The sequence below is a fragment of the Gymnoscopelus braueri genome, assembly GCF_963280865.1.
Source record: "Gymnoscopelus braueri genome assembly, chromosome: 4".
Classification (NCBI taxonomy): Eukaryota; Metazoa; Chordata; class Actinopteri; order Myctophiformes; family Myctophidae; genus Gymnoscopelus; species Gymnoscopelus braueri.
In genome coordinates, this window is record NC_137605.1 from 33,506,335 (window position 1) to 33,527,700 (window position 21,366).

General features: G+C 42.0%; 2 protein-coding genes across 2 annotated transcripts; one reads left to right on the plus strand and one right to left on the minus strand.

The window, feature by feature from the left end:
* Nucleotides 1–107: 107 nt before the first annotated feature.
* tmem67 (transmembrane protein 67) lies at nt 108–18,580 on the minus strand. The gene is made up of 28 exons (XM_080425307.1): nt 18,366–18,580; nt 17,052–17,140; nt 16,844–16,934; nt 16,604–16,703; nt 15,998–16,067; nt 15,804–15,878; nt 15,647–15,709; nt 15,415–15,569; nt 14,561–14,669; nt 13,011–13,097; nt 7,591–7,656; nt 7,277–7,430; nt 6,944–7,064; nt 6,707–6,812; nt 6,571–6,627; nt 6,222–6,320; nt 4,422–4,520; nt 3,966–4,052; nt 3,585–3,684; nt 3,146–3,285; nt 2,891–3,031; nt 2,659–2,739; nt 2,326–2,442; nt 2,113–2,229; nt 1,759–1,866; nt 1,483–1,585; nt 902–1,044; nt 108–411 (listed from the first exon to the last, which is right to left on the minus strand). Exons 1-28 carry the CDS (start codon nt 18,562–18,564, stop codon nt 331–333), a joined length of 2,958 nt encoding a protein of 985 aa, XP_080281433.1. The 5' UTR covers nt 18,565–18,580; the 3' UTR covers nt 108–330.
* Nucleotides 18,581–19,111: 531 nt separating this feature from the next.
* rbm12ba (RNA binding motif protein 12Ba) lies at nt 19,112–21,169 on the plus strand. The gene is made up of 2 exons (XM_080425312.1): nt 19,112–19,251; nt 19,431–21,169. The coding sequence occupies exon 2, from the start codon at nt 19,460–19,462 to the stop codon at nt 21,023–21,025; it is 1,566 nt and encodes a 521-aa protein (XP_080281438.1). The 5' UTR covers nt 19,112–19,251; nt 19,431–19,459; the 3' UTR covers nt 21,026–21,169.
* The last annotated feature ends 197 nt before the right edge of the window (nt 21,170–21,366 follow it).

Consider the following 21,366-nt stretch of genomic DNA (forward strand, 5'->3'; position numbering starts at 1 on the left):
TGCTGGACTAAAATGCAGGATGATGTGGTTGTATTGCTATTATTGTTACTAATCTAAATTAATAGTATGAGAAACACGACAGCGGACAGACACCATGAATTATCAAACGCATAGCTTTAATGAATCGGAAAAATCTAAAACTGTACAAAATGTCGAATATTTACATCAGTGAAAACATTTAAAAATACGGTATTATGTAGAAAAAAAGAAGGAAAAATTATAAAAGGTACAAAATGCGTAAACAAAGCTGCAAAAGCTGTAAACAATAAGCATGTTCTACACACAAACCTCTAAGGAACATTGGCATTATCAGTTAAAAAGCAGGGACATCTATATGAGAAATCTCTCATCCACCAGTGTCTTGTTTGCCAGGTTTCTTCTCCCAACAGCATTGCGGATCAAGCGAAATACCTGGAATTAATGAGATTAGAATTTTCTAAGCAAAATCCTCCATGGTTTATTTATCCATTTGTAACTCAGACAATATACAAAAGTTATATTTGTACACAAGGGTTAAACCTGCAATACACAACTTATTTTAATGAATAAAACGTTATTTTAACCAATCTGTATGGTAAAGTAGGTTAATACATTATTTTATATTGTTGATGTACGATTAATCGACCATTATATCTGTATCGGCAATGTCGGCCCTAAAAATATATATATTGGTTTGGAACCGATAACAATAATATATCAGTTTTAGCCAATATTTATATATATATAATAGGCTATTTATGTTTCAATATGAAGCTGAACAAGCCTTTTGTGATGATGAAGGCTGCAGATGGCACATCTGGTATTCCCTGGCACAAAACCTTTTCAGATTCTGGGTCTGTGGCCAAATACATATCAGTTTGGGGGTCCTTAACATGAAAAACCACTGGCATAGAGTACTGACCGTTTGTTGGATGTATGTGAGCACAGCAGCCAGGACAAAGCTCTGAGAGCCGAGGTCCACCACACAGAAGAACAAGGTGTCAAAGACCAGGAGTGTGGCCTCGTTCCCATAGAACAGAACGTCACTGAAGGAGTGGGACTCGTCTAGGGTGAGAAGAAACACAGAGGGTTTTTTACATAAAAACACAGATACACACATGGGCAATTACATACCAGCATAATGTCATTGTTGTGCAGAAATGTATCTACATATTTAATCTTTTTTAAATAAATGATTGGCCTATTTTACACCTTGTGCAAAAGTTGTGAAAATATCTCAACTTGTAGATCTGCTATTCGGAACATTTGGGAAAAACATTGAAAAACTTTGCCTCCAACGACCTGCCCAAAATAGAGACACTTGGTTTAAAGTGGTTACATCTGTCTGTTGATTTGATAAATATTTAACCAATGAAAAGTAAGTAACGAGAGCTTCTGACTACATAATAGAACAACATTGGATTAATTGGAACACAGGTTTCTTTTTTCCACTTCCTGAAAAGTAACAGTTGATGATATACTGTATTAGCCAGAGACCAGTACCGTTATAGAAGATACTTTTGTCATTGGGCTCAAGGAACTCCATTCCTATGACCCTCTCAAGCATCAGCTTGTCCTTTACTATGTAGTCCATGTCCTTGTGAGCCTGAAGGAAACACACCACAGCACAGGGGAAGAAGAAAACTGGTCTAAATTGATAGCATAGATGCAAGGTAATGCAAAAAATGTAATTATCTTTCAGGAACCAAATTTGAAATACTGCAGGAACTCCGTTTTTGGTCAAATGCTGTGCTGATTTCAGTGTGTGTGTGTACTAACATGGTCTATAACGGATCCTAAAAAGCGGTTCATTGTATTGTAGGCTCTGGTACTCTGCTCAAAAGGGTTAGCTGAGGATGCGTCCACCAACCGCGATGGTCCATGACGCTGTAACGCACAACAGAATGGGCTTATTAAATAAAATGAATAATTACAGGTTGTCTCGTATAAATACAAGAAAGTTGTAACAACCAACATTGGTGAGCTGTTGAATTATGTGACCCTAGAGGTCGCTGTTTTGCAATTCCGTCCCATTTGCTGTCGAGAGCAAAATACGCCAAAATCGCATAACAGTCATCTCTGACAGAATTAGTCAGGGCACCAATTTAGTTGTAATTTGTGACAAGCACGCACCCTACTGAGTGGTTCTCGTATTCGGTCAAACTGCAGTCGGAGGCGGTTGGTGATGGCGATCTGAAATGTCTGAATGTCGGTGTTCGGTAGTAACCCTCTCTGACCGCAGAGGGACTCCTTGGGACAGAGAGAGAGGCAGATATTACTGTTGGAAATACTGTGGAATGAAAACAATGCATTAAAACACAATATGCAGTCTGTCAGTGTCCATACAGCCTCTCTTTTTAGGTTGGTGTTCATTTCCTCCATGTTAGTATCAGCGTGGCCATGTACAGAGCGCCCATGGATATAGTATCCAAAACACCGATGGGACAGCAGCAGCACCGAGATCTAAAAACACATAAGCAAACGCTTTCAGCAACAACAACAAAACCTCTACAAACAGATGCAGTAACAGACACAGATGCAGGTTATTAAAGCATAAACTATACTGTCACTAGACGGTGTCAGTTTCCGAATTACACATTTTCAAGCAAACAATGCGATAAATTTACACGCAAGCAATGCAATTGCGTATACATTTAATAGGTTTGAAGTGCTACTTACATTACTGATGGAGCAGAGGTCCACAAACTGACGAATTTTGTCCTCCACAAAGCGCTCATGGATCACAGTGAAGAATATCACCTTTATAGGCAAATGTAAAAATATTTATAAAATACAAGATCCCGGTAAATTCAGATGTACTGTCATTTCTTGGTGGAGGTGGGAGTCAAGAGGCTGGTTGGTGATTCTGTTTTTACCTCCTCACGCCACCAAGTAAAAGACTAAAGTTTACCTGCAGAAGTCCGATGCACAGCCATAGAGTAGCTGCCAGACCATAGCGTAGTATCAGGCTGTAGGAAGGGATGTACGCCTGAGAAGGGCGCTCCAACATTGACCAAGGGTCCCTCAGGGCCAGATTGGAGAAACCCACCACCTAGATAGACCATGCAGGGCAACATGTTAGCACATAAACAGTACAGACAGAAATACAAAAGATAACTGCATGGATGATCAATCGGAAAATGGCTTTAGTGTGTCTAAGATGTACCTCTAGCAGGAAAAGTACAGCCATGATCTGGAAGGTTGGACTGATCTTGCGGATGGTTTGGATCTCATTCCACTCATTAGCCACAAAGTAGGTCCTCCAGATACTGACAGGAGACGGGTCACGTTTTGGCTCCCCAGTGGCTGATAGATAGATAGAGATAGACCTTTATTGGGCCCTCGAGGGAAAGTCAGTTGCCATACCATTACCGCAGTAGGAAACACAGGATATATACAGGTAGGAGTATAACAATATAAAGGAGTAAACAAGTAGTTAGATATAGGTAGTAGTTAGGTATAAGAATAAGATAATAAGAATAGCACTGCTAGAGACAGAACTGGACACAAATCATATTCTCTGAATCTAAAAAAGGTGAGAGCCGTTCAGCTCAGTAAATATGAAAGGAGTAAAGTATAGCATACTATACTGTAGTATGGTGTACCTTGGATTGTTCTGCTGCCTTTGCTCCGTGGTCTCTCCCAATCAATGAAGAACATGTCAACTGACAACTGTAGGACCAGCTTGTGGAGAAGCTGTATTGTCTGGACACAGATATGAAAGCGTTATAATTTTGTACCATTTTCACAAGATGGCCATTTGGCTTTTACACCATACCCCACTTACCCTCTCCCGAGTATAACGTAACAGCAAAATGGCTGCCACGTTAATATGATCAATAATTACACATCACACACACTACAACTAGCCTAGCTAGCTGTAGTGTCCAGTGTCCAGAAACTCTTCCCAAACCCATCAGCACCCCTCTTCACATCTCATCTGTGCAATGCCAATGTGTGTCATAATGTTAAGAAGGTGGACTCACCTTGAGAGCGAAGGCACAGCCAATGTAAGTCACAAATCGCTCCTCCTGAGCAGGTAACGGTAGCATCACAGATACAAAGTGCTGAGCCTAAAAACACAGATACACAAAAATAAATCATAACGGCAACAGCCAATGACATTTACACCTAAACCTACGGGTTCATAACAAACCCACTGGGACAAAGAGGCAAAACAGGTGGAAATGGATTGCGGTAAAGGTAAAGCAGAAACAGACTTGCCTCCAATGACTGAGAGAGCATGGCAGAGAGAAAAATAAAAGTATAGACAAGTCAGAATAAACAACAAACCAAAAATAATCACTCTTTGCTGTAGAAGAAGGTGAGTAATAAAAAGTGCATCTGTAAAAAGGTTATGGAAAGTAGGTAGGGTTGGGTACATTAAAAGTCTCTTTCTGAATTGAACTGTTACAGTTGAACATAATGATTCCCAATCTAACCTTGAAGAATATAAGCCAGTAGAGTCCTGTTCCCACAGTGATGACAAAGAAAACATTGGCCAGATCACCAGCATAGATCAACAGGAACTTCAACATAGTCTGTGTGGGATGGAAACACAAAGGGAGACTTTTAAAACAAATTATACGTTGTCATACTGTACTGTATGTGCAGTGTCGCTTGCAGAAACTAGCAGATTAGTAGTGAACTAGAAATGGGTGCTCATCACAGCACATATCTTTGACAGGCAGCCTACTCTGGACTGTGCGAGTCGTGGGTTGCAGCCATCACTACCCAAGGAAGCTGCAAATAGTGTGAAATAGTGTTTCTACGACATAAAGCGTGCTTTTGGAGATGAGTTCTATATTAGTGATGGGTCGGTCATGATCGATTCGTTCATAAGAACTAGTTCTTTGCCTTGAACGTGAACGAACCCGTTCACGGTTTCGTTCACGCCCCTCCCCCTCGCGGACAGGACGGGCGGGCTGTTCCTCCCACGACAGACAGACCATCAAACAGACAGACAGCTGTGCGGTAGAGTTTTTCACTACAATAGACATGCATGCGTACTGCTATTTGAGTTGAAATAAGGTAGCCTATTGTTGTTCCTGGACAAAAGACAGATAGTGTTAGCAGAACATTTAAGTATCAAAAGAAATAAATATGCATGGTCCTAGACAAAAGACAGATAGGTAGCCTACTGGTCAATTAACACGTTTTAGTTTGAATAGACGATGCAAATAAATAGTATGCTACAACTACTATTCATGAACTACATTAAGTTAAAGACATGGTTGGAAATCGATAGTCATGTGAGTGTACCGACTTAGGCTGCTTGTTATAAAATATTGCATTTGTGGAAATAATTATCAACTAATACAAATAACTTTATATTATATATTGTAGTTATTTATTACTTCTACACATTATTATATTACAAAGAAGATGGTGCAATTAGATGGAAATGAAAGTGCTGTGTTTCTGTGCAGACTGTGCAGTCATGTCAGTGGGATCAGATGCACACAGTTGCATGCATATAGTAGCTCATGCGCTCCGCCAGGACCGGAAGTGCTACTGAACGAGAACGTGAATGAATCATTTGAAGGAATCATTGCTGTGAACGTGAACGAAATCGTTCGTTCACTGAAATTAACGTTTTTTTCCCACCACTATGCTATATAGAGGCCCCTCAACATGTGATTCCAATTTGGGGTTGATTGGATGCTGTTCATCAAGGCTTTTTACATTTTTATAAAGGATAGGCCCATAGCACACATTTTGGAAGCCAATTACAGTTTTGCACTCATTGTCACATGACTCTTGAGACAGAGATACTGTGTACCAATTTGGTTAATCATGTTTCTGCAACAAACACTGACATTTGTAGTGTTTGTGGTACCCTAATGGTGAAAATGGTGAAATTGTGTTTGGCTCTTTGTGTAGAGGCCCCTTAATATGTGATTCAAATTTGGAGGAGTTGTGTCACGATCAAAGGAATCCAGGGAAAATAAATTTTGATTATACAATCTACGGTTCAAGAATTATAGGCCAAAACATAAAATGGCACCATGAGAAGGTTTAAAAAATGTGCCTATTAGTGGTAGCGTGCACAAACAGTGTGGCACTAATCAGTGGAGAGGTTTGTGAGATTAGCTCTGGACACACAGACAGGGGGGAAAACATAATCCAAACGTAATCATAATCCCCGGCCTTTGGCGTGGTGGAGATAATGAAACACAAATGTATGAATTGAAGATGTCTGAGAACTTGGGTGTTATTAAGGATCAGCTACACTGCTGTACCTCGATGTCAACCAGAGGCGAGGCGATCCGCCTTTTCCAACTGACAGTCTTCAGCAGGGAGTACAGCACTGCTACACCGCCCATCACACCTAGAGCGGTCTACACACACACACACACACACACACACACACACACACACACACACACACACACACACACACACACACACACACACACACACACACACACACACACACACACACACACACACACACACACACACACAGTTAGAGCCGCTGTCTGTGTTAAAGGTAGCATGGACACGCACAGTCGTTCTCTTTCTCTTATAGTGATTCATCACAAACCAATAACAACCAAAGTTTCCTTTAACAGTGTCCATTCCACTCACATCGGTCTTCATACGAGCCTCATTCTGGTCCATCTCGTAATCTACAGCAAATGACACCTGGAAATACATGAATTTGTATTACTGGTGTAAAGGAATAATTCAGTAAAGACTATGAAATGGAAGGAAACTGACTTACAGAAATAGTTTGTGTGTTTGGGTCAGTGATGAGAACATCTCTGTAGGACACAGACATCAGAGGGGGAAACGCCTGTCCCTCCTGGGTTCCTGAAACCAACTGGAACCTACAGTAACCAACAAACACATGCCCACAAATATACACGTCTTAGCAAGTCACAGAAATGGACTTACATGTAATCATGTTTTTCTCTCTTCCTCTTTTAAATGTAGAGTATGTGCATATGTCACAACGCACCGTATTTTGATGCTGCTAGCAACGCGAATTACTTTCGGCACAGAGCTCACACTCTTCTCTCTGCCACTCAGTGTGTCAACCAGAAACATACGGCGAGTCAGGTACCAGTTCTTCATGTTCTCTGTGGAGAACATGTAGATTAGAAGATGTGACCACACACACACACACACACACACACACACACACACACACACACACACACACACACACACACACACACACACACACACACACACACACACACACACACACACACACACACACACACACACACACACACACACACACACACACACACACACACACACACACACACAGAAATTAAAATAATACCTTGGTTGATAAACCGTTCATTGTACTGTTGATTGAGAACCAGTGTGGGGAGGGGAAGAAGTCTCCTGGCCTCCCCTTTACTGAAATCCATAAACACGTCATAGAATAATGGCTCTGGATATGCACGCAGCAGTTCTGCTACAGAGAGATCACACTACACACATGCAAGCATGCATGTGTGGACAGACAGACAGACAGACAGACAGACAGACAGACAGACAGACAGACAGACAGACATCATGTGTGAGAACCATATTATATATAGAACAAATTTCATTATTGCCTTGCATCTAAATTATAAAAAGGAGACTCACGCTCTGTTGGTAAGTAGTTCCAAAGTCATAGGCTGCCTTCTGTCTAGTGGCAGTGTCAGGACAGAGCTGAGACAGAGGATGAGGACAGACATGTTTTACAGTAATTCACAGATGCCACCAACCACTAATGTGGGTTATCACAGCTATTACTTGACTACTACACAGACAGGCTACAAATCAAAAAGAGAGAACTATGAATCAGAATCCTTCATTTTGACAAGATTGATTTATTCACAGGATATGTGTGCCTGTTTGTAAGTCACCATGCACTGACTGGCAGGAATGAGGAAGTCATGATGTGGAAAGAACCAGATAACCAGCAGGGAGGAGAGGGTTAGAGAGTGAAATAAACTAGATATCAAGGTCCACTATTAAACAACCAACCATTCTTTCTACAGAAAACAAACCTACCAGTAGATTAGCTGACTCTACAGAGAGCAATACAGAGACTTTCCAGCTACAGCAGGAAAACAACTAATTTCAAGACACGTTAACAGCTACAAAAGAGGATCTTGCACCATCGGGCGACAACAACTGACTTATGGGATGAGCGTTAGAGATAGTTCTTCTTGTAATGTAGAGATGTAAAAGGTTAGGTGAAGTTTGCATTAGAGCTACTCTACAAAGTAAGCAACCACACCAACAGATTTATGGAAGAGCTGCCATTAACTGATGCAGACGTCAACCTTCTAAAGCCTGCAACCTGCTTCTGGGTCACAGTCAAGTTAGTTTAAAGGTATCATGACATTCACTTTTACACCACATTCAAAGTCTTTGTCCTGGTCCTTCAAAAGTGTACAAAACGTTTTAAGTGAAAATTCCATTCCAGTGATCCATGGAAGGTGTTTTTCTCTCACATTTCTAAAGCCTTTTCAACTGCAATGAAAAAAGAAATCTTTGCCTGCGGGTGTCGCTGGTGAGGGATTTTGCCTGTCAATCATCGCCTCTGCTCCGCCCCCCCCAAAGGAAAGGATAGGGGAGGGGAGGGGCGAGGAGGAGAGTGGGCGGGATTAATCGACTGTGACCTCACTGTCGAAGGGCCAAGCTCAGATTACTTTTCAGCCTAATTATTCAGAAAACCCCAGACCACAGAAAATCCACTGAATGTTCTAAGTTCAGGTTTTTTGGGTGTAATTGAGGTCATAAAACCCCAAATAAAACATTGAAAATAAAAAAAGTGAAAATGAATGTCATGATACCTTTAAGGCAGCAGTGAGGCATCAGGATGTAGGTCATTTAGGAGCCAGATGAATCTTATTGCTATCAGTGTAATATTCTTTAAGGTCCTAGTTGGGGTTAGATAAGTTGGGCTAATAAGTTAGCCTGTTAGAAAGGAGGCTGGAGGATTTTTTGGGGTATCCGTGGCACAACCAAAGTGGTTGGGACAAATATATATATTTTTTGATTTTACCATGTTCTTCTCTGTAGCTGGGAGACTAGCTCCCCCAGGAGGGACACCTTTGCTTATCCTCAGGGATGTAAAATGTACCGTTTATCCAATTGATGAGGGATGTTAAAACAAGCTAGTCTTGTACATAAACAGCCACTTGGATGTATACTTATAACTTAAATATTATTCTACAACATACTGTAGCCCCTAGAGGGAGGCAGAGATAAAGTCATGTCATAAGTGACACAGGTATTTAAGGTCTTTCTGAACAGGACCCTGTAGAAGACGAGATGATGCATCTCAAGGGCTTTATACTCCAATGAAAATTTTAAATAGAAATAAAAACAGGCAGGTAGCAGATCGCCAATCTGTGGGTCTTCACACCACACCGGTAGTGTGTTGCGAGAGGGGGATGTTGGTGTGCAGCTGCTGACCTAGTAAATGGTATGCCTGTTTGCTTGTTTCCTTGCTTTTACTTTGTGTTTTACTGTTGTGTTATTTTGTAAGCCGGGCCCCGGACCCAACTACTGGGATGACCCCTCGCACCTTGTCCACATACCAAGGCAAGAACTTTAAGCCAAACTACAAAGCTCTTGCGAAGAGGAGTTGTAACAAACGTCACAACATAAGGGCCTGTAGGCCCCACGAAGCATCACCACCGCCTCAGGCACAGCAGCGCTTCGTTTCCCCCTGGACCCCCAGCTCCTGCTCCGCATGGATGGATCTGGGGGGGGGGGGGGGGGGGGCACCTAGCCTGGTAAACCCTCCCTCCGGAAATCTCTTCTATTTGATTCCTGGAGTGAGTCTGGCCTGATCCGACTTTCTGCAATATTGGCTGTGTACGCCAAACGGACGAGCCTATCAGCGTCGTCGCTCATTGTTCTGTGATTGACAGCTTACGTTGGCCAATCAGGTGGCGAGTTCGAGTGAGCCCAAAACACGAACGGCAGCCATCTTTTTCTTGTCCGCTATATTCTCCGCTATTTTTGGGCGGTGAAACCGCCCCTATAAGTGAGATTTGGAAAAATGTACATTTCCCGGCGCTGTGATCTGGGCCCAGGAAATTAGTAGAATTATCCTGCGCTGTGATTGGCCAATCACAATCTATTCAGGACTGTGATTGGCCAGTGTCACATGACACATGTGCATAGTCCTATATAAGCAACCATAACTTGAAAAAAACCAAATATTTGTTTTTTTCAAGTTATGGTTTCGTCCATCATAAAGAGTGTTTCAATAAATGTATTTATCTTGTGTACATGATTGGTTGACTCCATTCAGTATTGTGATTAGCTAGCAAGACACCGCCCACTTCACACAGGGTGTGATTTTTTTACTTCAAAAAGCTCTCTAACTTCTATTTTGAGGCACAGAATTTACTTATAAGATATCGTTTGGATAGAATTTAGTTGTTTAACTTCATATATGTGGTCAATTAATCATGACAAAGCCTATTTAAAAAAAAATAATTAGAGAACCGGTAGGGGCGGGCAGTGACACCCATGTATCCGAATAAGGCAACCCATTTTGGGCATGGCTGTCTCAAAAGTCCCGTTGCGTCACATTAAGACTGGTGAACTGCTGATTGGCTGAAGGGGAAAAATTATCATTGGCTGAAGGGGTTGTCAGTCAACGGTATTACTCCCGCCCAACTCCAGCACAGCCAATATTGCAGAAAGGCGGATCAGGCCAGACTCACTCCTGAAATCAAATGGAAATGAGATTTCCGGAGGGAGGGTTTACCAGGCTAGGGGGCACCTGTGGGGACTCCACAGGCTTGGTCCCCAAGCAGCAATCACACTCAGACCAGTGCATCTGCGTCTCAGGTCTACTCCTCCAGGTACGATACAACGCACCCTGGCAATGACGGACGGAGCTACAGAGTGAGATAAGCGTGATGACATTCACTATTCACTATCGTATGCACGTGGTGGCTCAAATGCAAACCACTGGGTCATATTGCTAACACATGGCCCTATAGAATGTCATGACCCAAGCTTAATGATGAAATATGCTGTTGTTGTGCCTGCTAAATGATATTTAATCTAATTATATCTATATGATGCAGAATGGAGTTTATCTACCATTATCTAAATGCTTGAGCTGCATGTAGCCTCGTCGAGGGTGACAGAGAGTTCAGTTTGGTAAACTCTGTGTGACTCCATTAAGTTCCTCAAATAAACATAAGGAACTGAGTTATGTCGGACATGTGACTAACTCCAGTCTTCTCCCTTTCTGTATATCCAAGTATGGTAAAGATACATGTTGTCTCCTAAAGGAGGGGGCTTTTGTCGTATGGCAGTTATGACGCGACGGGCTATACAATTATAGTATATATGCATTCTCCCGAGACATCTCGGGGCTCTCTTGCAATATTTTTTGCCGAAGACCTGTATTGTGTTTTGACAAATTTCTGAACTTAAGTTCTGTCTGTCTCTACTCAGTATTTGACACTACCTTTCTTTGAGACGCCAGTCTCTAACTTTGCTTGTAACCTCATTTCCTAATAAATACTTTGTTATAACTTTTTTCGTCAGTACCTGCATTTTTGCCTCCCTCGTGAATTTTCTACCCTAGAAACGATCCTAGACATCTGTGCCGTTTCCCTGATTTATCCAGTGGTGAGTAAGAACTTAGCTGTGGCGTTGTTGAAACTATTCCATTTGGGGTGATAGCTGTTGGCTCAGGCTACAGCCTGGTCCTCGAGAGCTCTAATGCCTTGAGTGGTACAAAACAGTAAACTATCACAAAGGGACCTCTCTCCGGCAGAGAGGAGCCTCACACACAGAGACACATATTGAAGTACATAGCAATCTCTGTCCTGGTTATGGTCATATTGTTGGTTTCCAGCTCTAACTCTCTGTCATTTGGTCTATAAAACAAGAACGAATGACATATATGTCATGGTGTTCTTATTAAATAATTGCTTTAATTGTTAAGCCTAGATGGAAGGCAGTCTAATAAATAGCTAATATAGAATATGGTAATGTTATATTGATAAATATATATTGAATATTTATATCTAATATTGGTAAATATTGTATAGCTATAAAATAGCATGATCCTCCCTTCTATTTCATGACTGATGAATTAGATTGCAGCTTGAAGTAGAGACATTTCCAGCTAAGGATAAAAATAAGTGTAGAGCACACAGCACATTGGTTTTAAAATTAACCTCCCAATTCACTATTAGACTAGCAACCTTATAGTGGATACTTCTGACCACAAAAATGTCACTTCCAGGATGTCATCTAAACACATTTCTCATCACCCAAACTTGCTGTCCAAATGTCCATATGATGTCCCGGTGATGACGTCCTGTAAATGACGTAAAGATCATCCCCATATGGGCTGTGATCTGGCCTAGTCCTGAACGTCACCGGGGTGATGACCGGGCGTCATCATAACGTCATCATGACGTCATCATGACGTCATTGTGCTTGCTGGGTAGGCATTTAAACTGGAGAATTGTGAGTATATGTTACGTGTGTGCAAAGGTGAACAAAGAAAACGGGTTGATATACAGTATTTTCTGTATTGTATGTAATTCTGTGTAACATTGTGTGTAACCTGCATGTATGATGTCATTGCTATAACAACTACAGGTGGAGACAGGGGGCTTATTGTTCAGCCTGTGTGTAACCATTGAGAGGCGTCTGCTTGTATAGACATAAGAGCCATCTGGTAAAGTAATCATTTTATTGGTTTGCCTATTGTTACATCATTTAGTCATATTACCTGTGACATATTTGGTAGATGGTATAGTGCAGTGTTTCCCAACCCCGGCAATCGGACCTTTTTTGGGCCGCGAGGATATGCTAGATGTGCCGTGTAAAATTTCGAATGAAAAAGAAAGAAATCAACCCCCTCCCCCCAGAACAATAGATGCGTCGTGGGCTACTGCTGCCTTAAGCCATTGCTCATCGTCCGTCGTGGACACACATCCAGTGAATCGACCCTCGCACATATAAATGCAAATGTGTGGCTTTGTCTTCATGGCTTTGTCTTCATTATTTCTTTGACAGCTTACCTGCAGATTACCTCCTCCTATCTTCTCCCATCTAAGGAACTCTCCTCTGGCATTATAAACAGCAGCCAGCAGCTTAATATCCGTGTTCTGACAGACAGGCAAAAAAGATATCAACAAACATTCTTCATACCATGAGAGCTTAAGTTATTTATCAAGGGCCACAATACAGTAGCTTTATAATAGTGTTCTTGTATGTAGAACTTTCCAGTAACACAAGTATTGTTATTATCATTTGTGTATTGCCTGCTTAGTGCTTATTTAGTTTATGAACCAAAGTTATATATATAAGAGGTAAATGCCTGCATATGTAGAATAATCCATTATTATGTAACAGTGGCGTTTGTATTGACATGTTGCCTGCATATGTGGCCTTCTAGTGCCTTCCTGTATCTTATTTTCGGAAGGATATTTTGTTATAATAGGTACAATAGATACAATTCTAAAAGCCACAGCTCTGACCTATAGTGTTGAAATCCACAGCAGGGGACATGAGAGTCACATGAGAGTGTTGATTGATTAGGTCAGATAAGGAGCAGAAAGACAGTGGCTACTGTTTTAGAACAGTGCTAGAACCCCTGTTTGCACTTTTAGGACAATAGACAAGTCCAGTGGCGGAGCGTCCGGGGAGGCCAGGGAGGCGGCCGCCTCCGGGCCCGCGACCCAGGAGGGCCCGGGCCGTCAGATAATAAATCGGTAAAATCAGGCAAAAATAAGAATTAAACAACATAACCCTAACCTAACCCTAAAACCGAAATAAAGTGACAAAAAGCCCCCCAAAAAGTGACCGAATCTGCCGAAAACCTGCGAAAACTGCGCTGCGCGCGCGCGTGCGTGCGCAGGGGGGGCCTGATCACTGTGCTGTGCCTCCCGGCCCGGCTTTGAGTTGTTCCGCCACTGGACAAGTCACATGATTAATCAACGGAAGGTAACTCCCACATGCCTAAAACCAACCCATATAAGCTAGATGACTGAATATGCTCACTACGCATGCTTCAGTGTCACTAGTGCCGGTGTTGTTGCTGTGTGCGCGATTTTCTATTGCGAGCTCCGACTGACTGACGGTACGTAAATAATGGGCGTGCTTTGCACGGCTTATGTATTTTATTGTTATACATATATAACACGTGTTATAGTTTGTGTACTGTATGTATTTCATGTCAGTAATTATTATGTTTCTGCGTTTGTATTCCAGGTTTATAACGAACCTAACGCTGTGTCTAACGCTAAACCTATTCCTAGTCGATTAACTAGACGTGTGTTTTAGATGAGTGAGTGTGTGTGTGCGTGAAACAAAATAAACCATAAAAGACATTCATTTGAGTTGTGTCCGCTGGTCGGTTGCTCGACAACCTTTTACAAAGGAGATCTAAGCAGTTACATAGCAGGTGTGATTGGTTAGATAATTGTACACTGTATGTAAAATGTGTTTTGCTGATTCATTTATGGAAGAGAGTATTAGGTTTTCCTCATGCGTATATGTGATTCAGATGCTCAGTATGTGTGTGTGTGTGTGTGATGGTCATGGATAGGTGAATATGATCACGACTAACCTTGCCACTTCCTTTGAAACTGAATCCAACTGGTAACGGATCCGTCTGAAGCACCCGAACGGCCAGTCCAGGTTGATCTCCATAGTAAATCCACGGCAGATTGGTCCTCCTAAACACACATTTTTATTTTTGAATAAAAAAAGGTTGGGACAACATATCGATAATTATATTTCTTTAGTTCTCCAAACAGGATTTCCCTTTTCTATTCCCTATTCATATGCACTGCACAGATTTGTCTAAATTGCTTATCTGTTCGAGATGTTGCCGCATGAAAAACGCCTACGCAGTCTCAAAGCTACTAGCAACAGACTGCAAAAAAAGCTTCTTTCCACGTACTATCAGGTACATGAACGATCTGACAAGAACCAGAACGAACCAAGGCAAAGGGAAGTGCTAAGCTACCCCCCTGCCCATCCATCCCTTTTTTGCACTACTATGCCTGAACTGCACCTGCTGCATGTATATAGAATATACTGTGAAGTTGTTTACACAAAGTTAGGTGACAGCCACTGAAGAAAAATGCTGGTGGTGTATACAACATACCAAGTGTTTTTTCTTTATTTTTATGCACATGCACATTTGATTTGATGATGCTCTTTTCATTCTTTTTGCTCTTTTTGCACTCTTTCTTTAAATCTTTTTACGTTTTTTCTTCATTCTATTGTTATTACTTATGCTGCTGCATTGTCTTAAGGAAGCCGAACCAAAATAAGTTTTACTCTTATGTACCTGTACACGAGATGTAACAATAAAGTACAACCTTGAACCCTTATCACCACAACCCTCACAAATAAAAATAGTTAGTCAATTAATCAAAAGGTCCGGGCCAGGCTTGCTCTTAAAGCCCTCCTTACCAATAAGAGATGTCCTGTGTAGAGCCCAAAGCAGCAGTAGATCTGAAGATGGTGTTGAAAAGACCACAGGCATCATTGGTCACACTACTGAAGGAGTGCATGTTCATTACACACATGTTCCCCAGAGCCTGGCATGCTGTGAGGTTGGAGTAGACCTGTGAACACAGAACTGTGTTAATACTGTAGTTAAAACATTTGCAGAAATATAGAGAAAGGTGGAAAGTGTACTTACAAGGCAGGCTGCAGCTGAAGAGTACAAGTTTTTGAGGAACCATGCTGACTGCACAGGGAGCGCCTACAGGAGAAATATAAGCAGAACACAACATCAGAGTATTGTCAAAAGAATGAGGGAGACAAAAGTAGAGAGGGAAAGGTGAAGGGAAACTCACCAACTCAGCAAAGCTGACAGTAGGGTTTACATTAGAGGGGATTTTCACTTCACTGGGAAAACACAATCCTCCAGCCTGAGAAAATACATACCAAATATTCACACGTTTTCTCACAAGCAGTTAAATATGTTATTGACTCACTTATGTATGTCACATGTGAGAGGTACAGAGGGTTGAGGGTAGACTGAACTCACCAGGATGTTACGGGAGCCACACACACAGGAAGAGGAGGTGTTAATGAAGGACGCCTGACATCTCTCACACCTGAAAGGGCGTTTCACAAAATGGCTTCAACAGAGGCTGGAATCATGTAGTAGTAACTACTGCCTAGCCCTCACTTTGCACTGTGCATCTCAGCTCAATTCAGTTTACTTTATTGTCCACACAGTAACCACTTGTAGAACTTGCTTTCGCTACAGCATGGCACTCAGTTCACTTTCCAGCACTGACAAGACAGACACAATCACATGGCATAGATCACTTTTACTTCAGTTACTTCAGGCTGTTGGAAAAGAGAGGCAGCCAGTCAGATTGGACTGGGGAAGAAAAAAAAGCATATAACTAAGTGTGCAGATGCTTGTTTTTCATTTTGTTCAGTTCACAGAGAGGTTGATGGGGATGGACTAATGTGTGGTACAGCACAATGGAGGACCAGAAAGAAGCAAAGGGGATAGCACAGTTATAACTGCCACCAGCCATTTATCACATAAACAGAAATAACCGAGTGACCACATTCAGAGGATCATAAATGTGTATTATTATATGACTGAGTGATTATAGATATGGCTGCTATTTGTTACCTGTCTCCGTTGCTGTTTGGAACTGAGAAGGCAGGGTCACTACCATTACACAGCTCACACTTGGCCTCATCTAAATAGTTTCCTTGGACATCTCTCTCCACTGAAAAGAAAGAAAGAAAAGACAACAGGTGATATTCAGATATCCACACATTAATATCATGTGTATGGCGAACACATTCAATATTGGATTAGTGGTTGTCATCAGCACGGCCTGGGCTGTTAGTGTTCCGAGTGACTCACCCAAAACAGTCCCTTGAGGACACTTGCACATCCCGGCATCACTCACACTCCCAGGACAGCGAATACACCCAAACCCATCCACTGTCACTGCCTGCACAATGGATGGATCAACAAATAGTTAGATACTTTTGAAAACAGGTAGGGAGTGTGACAAGAACTGTGTTTTATGTGAAATGACTTAAGACAATATTTAAGGTAAGCTACATACAGGCTTGGTGGTGGGGCATTGCTGACAAGTAATGGACGCTCCATCAGTGGTAATCACTCGGTATCCAGTTTGGCATTCACAGCCCAGTCCTATGGAGGAATGTAAACTACAGTGAGAACACGGCTGGTGGGAAGATGAAACTTGAGATGTTCCTTAAATATCCTGTTCCTCCACGACTTATCATGTTATGCTTATTACATAAAGCTAAACATCTCTAAAACTGCCGTTAACACTTAACAGACGCTGTCACAAACCACTACATTAAAGTAGTTGGTGCAAACCAATCATCGAGCCCAGGGGTCTTCAACAGGGGGTCCGGAACCCTCATAGTTACTACAGACGGCCACCAAATCTTTGTGTGAAAGGATTTTTTTAAAATGTTGTTTTACATTAACCACTTGAACCCTAGCATCCCTATTATGAGAACTTTATCCAAAAATAGCAGATCTACAAGCTCACAACGCCTAGCGTGAGCTTGTATGTCGGCTATTTTCGGCAAAAAGGTTTGGTGTAGGGGGGGGAAAAGAGCAGACCAAGTACAGAGTATTGATGGTTTAAGTTAAATGTTTGAGAATACACATTAATAACATTAATCCAACATACAATTATGACAGTGCTGTCAAACAAGTCCCTGCTTCATCTCTCTCAGCTAAGGGGTCCTTGACCTGAAAAACGTTGAAGACCCCGGATCTAGCCTAACTGGAAAGTAGGTAATCACAGTTGAGTGATTTGGTTTGGCGTTTAGAAAACAGTTTCCAGAACGGTGCATTAGTGTTGCCATGTCGGCTCATTATAAGCGAATTTTGGGCTTCTTTTTCTGTAAAGTTTCTTGTATATGGGTGGTTGCGGTTTTTTGGGCTTGTTTCTAAAGTGTACTTTCTTATTTACGTACTTTAAAAAAAATAATATTTAAACTAGTGGTTCTCAAATAGTTTCATGAAAATGTTTTGTGCCAGGGTCCAGGTAGCATTTGTGTTGTTATAATGCTTTTTTTTAAAAATCCAAATATTCCACATTTTATTGCAATAGTTTTTGAAAATAGCAGATCTACAAGCTCACAACGCATCGCAAGGGTTTAAAGTGCTTATGTGGCAGTGGCCTACAGTTGCTTCTTTTGGGCTTGTTTTCCTAGACCTGGTTGGTTGCTTATTTCGCTCACAAAATATGGCAACACTGAAAGTAATATTTTCCCCTACCAGTTGAGTGATTTGGTCTGCCGTTTAAAAAAACGTTTACAGAACGGCGTGCATTTTACTTGTCTTGCGCCGTGTTGGGGCAGCGGGACACCATATGGAGTGGATTGATATGACTCGCCTGTTGTACTCCTCCGCTGGTTTGGACCGCAGCTTTCACACGACAGACTGGAGATCTCGAAGAACTGCTCCACGCTACAGTCTGAGGGTCTTTGTAAAGAAACGATAACCTGTTGGCCGCAAAGTGGACGCAATTCTATAATAACAAATAACATTAGAGCCAGTCTGCGGATTTGAACAAGTAGCGTCTCCGTCGCCATGGTAAACACAACAACAGAACAGACTTCCTGTTCACTGTTGCCAGGTTTTGTGAGAGAAATAAGCAGCCAGGTCTATGAAAACAAGCCCAAAAGAAGCCAGCCCTTCGCCCTTTAAACATATTACATTGGCTATTTGAAAATAGCCGCACTACCAGCTCAACTCGCAACTGTGAGCTTGTAGATCTACTATTTTCAAATGAATCTGAACATTTTAAGAAAGAATTAGGAATATTTTAGAAACATTTTAACAACGCAAATCGTGGGGGTCCCTGGCGTACTCAGGTGGGGGGTCCGCAGACAAATACATATTGATTTGGGGGTCCTTGACATGAAAATATTTTAGAACCACTGGTTTAAACAATTTTAGGAAACAAGACAAAATAAGCAACTAAGTCGCTTATAATAAGCCGACATGGCAACGCTGTCCCTGTTGTTTACCCATAATTCCTTCTGGTCGCACGCCACATCCGCCCCTCCCCCACACGCTGCTATATTTCCCCGCGCAAAGCAGCGCGTCGCAGTTCAGTGTTTTGTTTGTTCAGTCGGACTCACATGTGGTCTGCTGCGCATATTCACTACATAGAACTAAAACGCCACATCTCGGAGTCGCTATTGTTGCAACAGTGCAACTAACCTACAAGTGGTTATCGTAAGGACATTATTTAGAATAGTTGTGGTTCCGTTGTGGTGAGTTATTAATGTCATATTTTGTTAAACCTCTCTGGGCCTCCCATCGGATGCTGAGCCCATTTTGTGCGAAGTAACAGCAAAACGTTGTGCATTGCCATCACGTTACAACGGGCAACTGTTTTGAGTATATTTTGATTTAATAGCAGCACTGTTTTTTTCCCCCCCTCTACTTTCAGATATTTTCTGTTCGACTAATGTGGCAACAATGAGCAATATAATACTACGGTTACAAGGTCTGGACAAGAAGGCCAGGAGTGAAGACATACGTACGTTCTTTGAGGGACTCAACATCGCCAGAGTATGTATTGTAGGAGGACTTTTGGGAGAAGCGTTCATCGTGTTCACCTCTGAGCGGAATGGGCAGCTTGCCCTGCGTCACACTGGTACGTGTATCAAAGGGTCTAAGGTCACTCTGTACACGAGCAGCATTGCAGAGTTGGAACACAAGATGAAGTCAAAGTTGGAGAAGAAAGCTCAGCCCGCACAGCATTCTGCTAAGAGGCCCTGGCCATCTTCTACTCCTCCTGAAGATCCACCACCACAAAATTCACATATCTATGATGCTGAAGTTGGGGCCTCATTTGAGATCCACTCTCCCATTGAAGGACAGCTCTCTGCCAATGAGGCAGCTAACTTTAGCGGTTTTAACTCTGAGTACAGGACGACACCAGAGGAAGTTCTCAGTTCAAGACCAGGCTATGCCAGGTTATTTGGATTACCAGCATATGTTACAAAAGAAGATGTCTGCAGTTTCTTAATAGGGCTGCCGGTTCAGGAGGTAATAGTAAATGTGATGTTGGGCCCTCGACGTGGTTGCCTTGTGAAGTTTGCAGGGTTCCAGGATGGACATGAGGCGCTTAGCTTCAATCAACAGCAACTCGGCTCCTTTTGTGTGGAGGTCCGTGGTGCAACTGAGAAAATGTGGATCAGTGCTGTAGAGGAATGTGAGAAGCCCTCTAATAATTCGGAAGAAATGTGTGAGATGCCAGTGCCCACAGGAACAGAAAATGAACCCCACAGAAAACGAATCTGTGATCGTATGTACCCCAAACGAGATCCCCTACAAAAATCAGTACATGGGAGGCAAAGATCCGCACATACAGTGGTTCCCAAGAAAAGCTTTGCAGACCGCTTGCCTTTACGGTCACAAAAGAAATCTAGATCTGACCGTGCTTCCCCAAGTAACAGATCCCAAACTATGGAGTACTGCGTCATGGTCAGTAAACTACCGACAAACATAATAAGAACGGATGTGAAAGAGTTGTTTCAATGTAACAACCTGGCAAACAGCAAAATACTGCATCTGCTTGACCGAACTGGCCAGAGGACTGATACAGTATTTATTCTATTTGACAAAGCTGCAGATTATGAGTACGCATTGAATCTCAGTGGCTGCCATGTATCTTCTCAGGCCATTGCGGTCTCAGCGATCACCAGAAAGGACATGGAGGCCATGTTGAACAGTGAAAGTTCGGAGCAACAAACATGCTTATATGTGAGAAACATGCCAGCACATGTGGATAGGAATCAAATAAGAGCTTTTTTCCACGGACATAAACTGAGGACGGATAATATATTTGTGATGCTAGATGGAAACAGCAATGGAATTGGGGAGGCTGTAATTCAGTTTAGATCAGAGATGCTTGCCACATTGGCTAAGAATCTGCATGGTCGGACCTTTCTCGGGACAAAGCTTCTCCTGAGAAGCATAAATCTGAAGCAGATGCAAGACATTTTGGGCAAAAACCCCATCACAAAGCTACAAGAATAGAATAAACTCTGTGGCAGTCTTAATAGGATGTGATTGACTGCAGTGCACAGTGCACACTACTTACTCAAACAGCTTGTGCAAATAAGTGCAATTAAACCAAAACAAATGCTTAAATTACTAGGACAGTGCATCTTGAGATACATGCGTCTTCATAGGCTCCATTGCAGTGTTTGGTATCTCAGAAACTTGCCAGAGATGGTATCTTTATTGTAATAAACCTTTAATCATTTGTTTGAACCACCAATGCTGCAATCAAATAGATTGTGTGCAGATGCTTAACAGTTAATGCAACCGTGTTAAATATAGATTGTTAAGTATGGAAACGAGTCTGTTTTGTATTT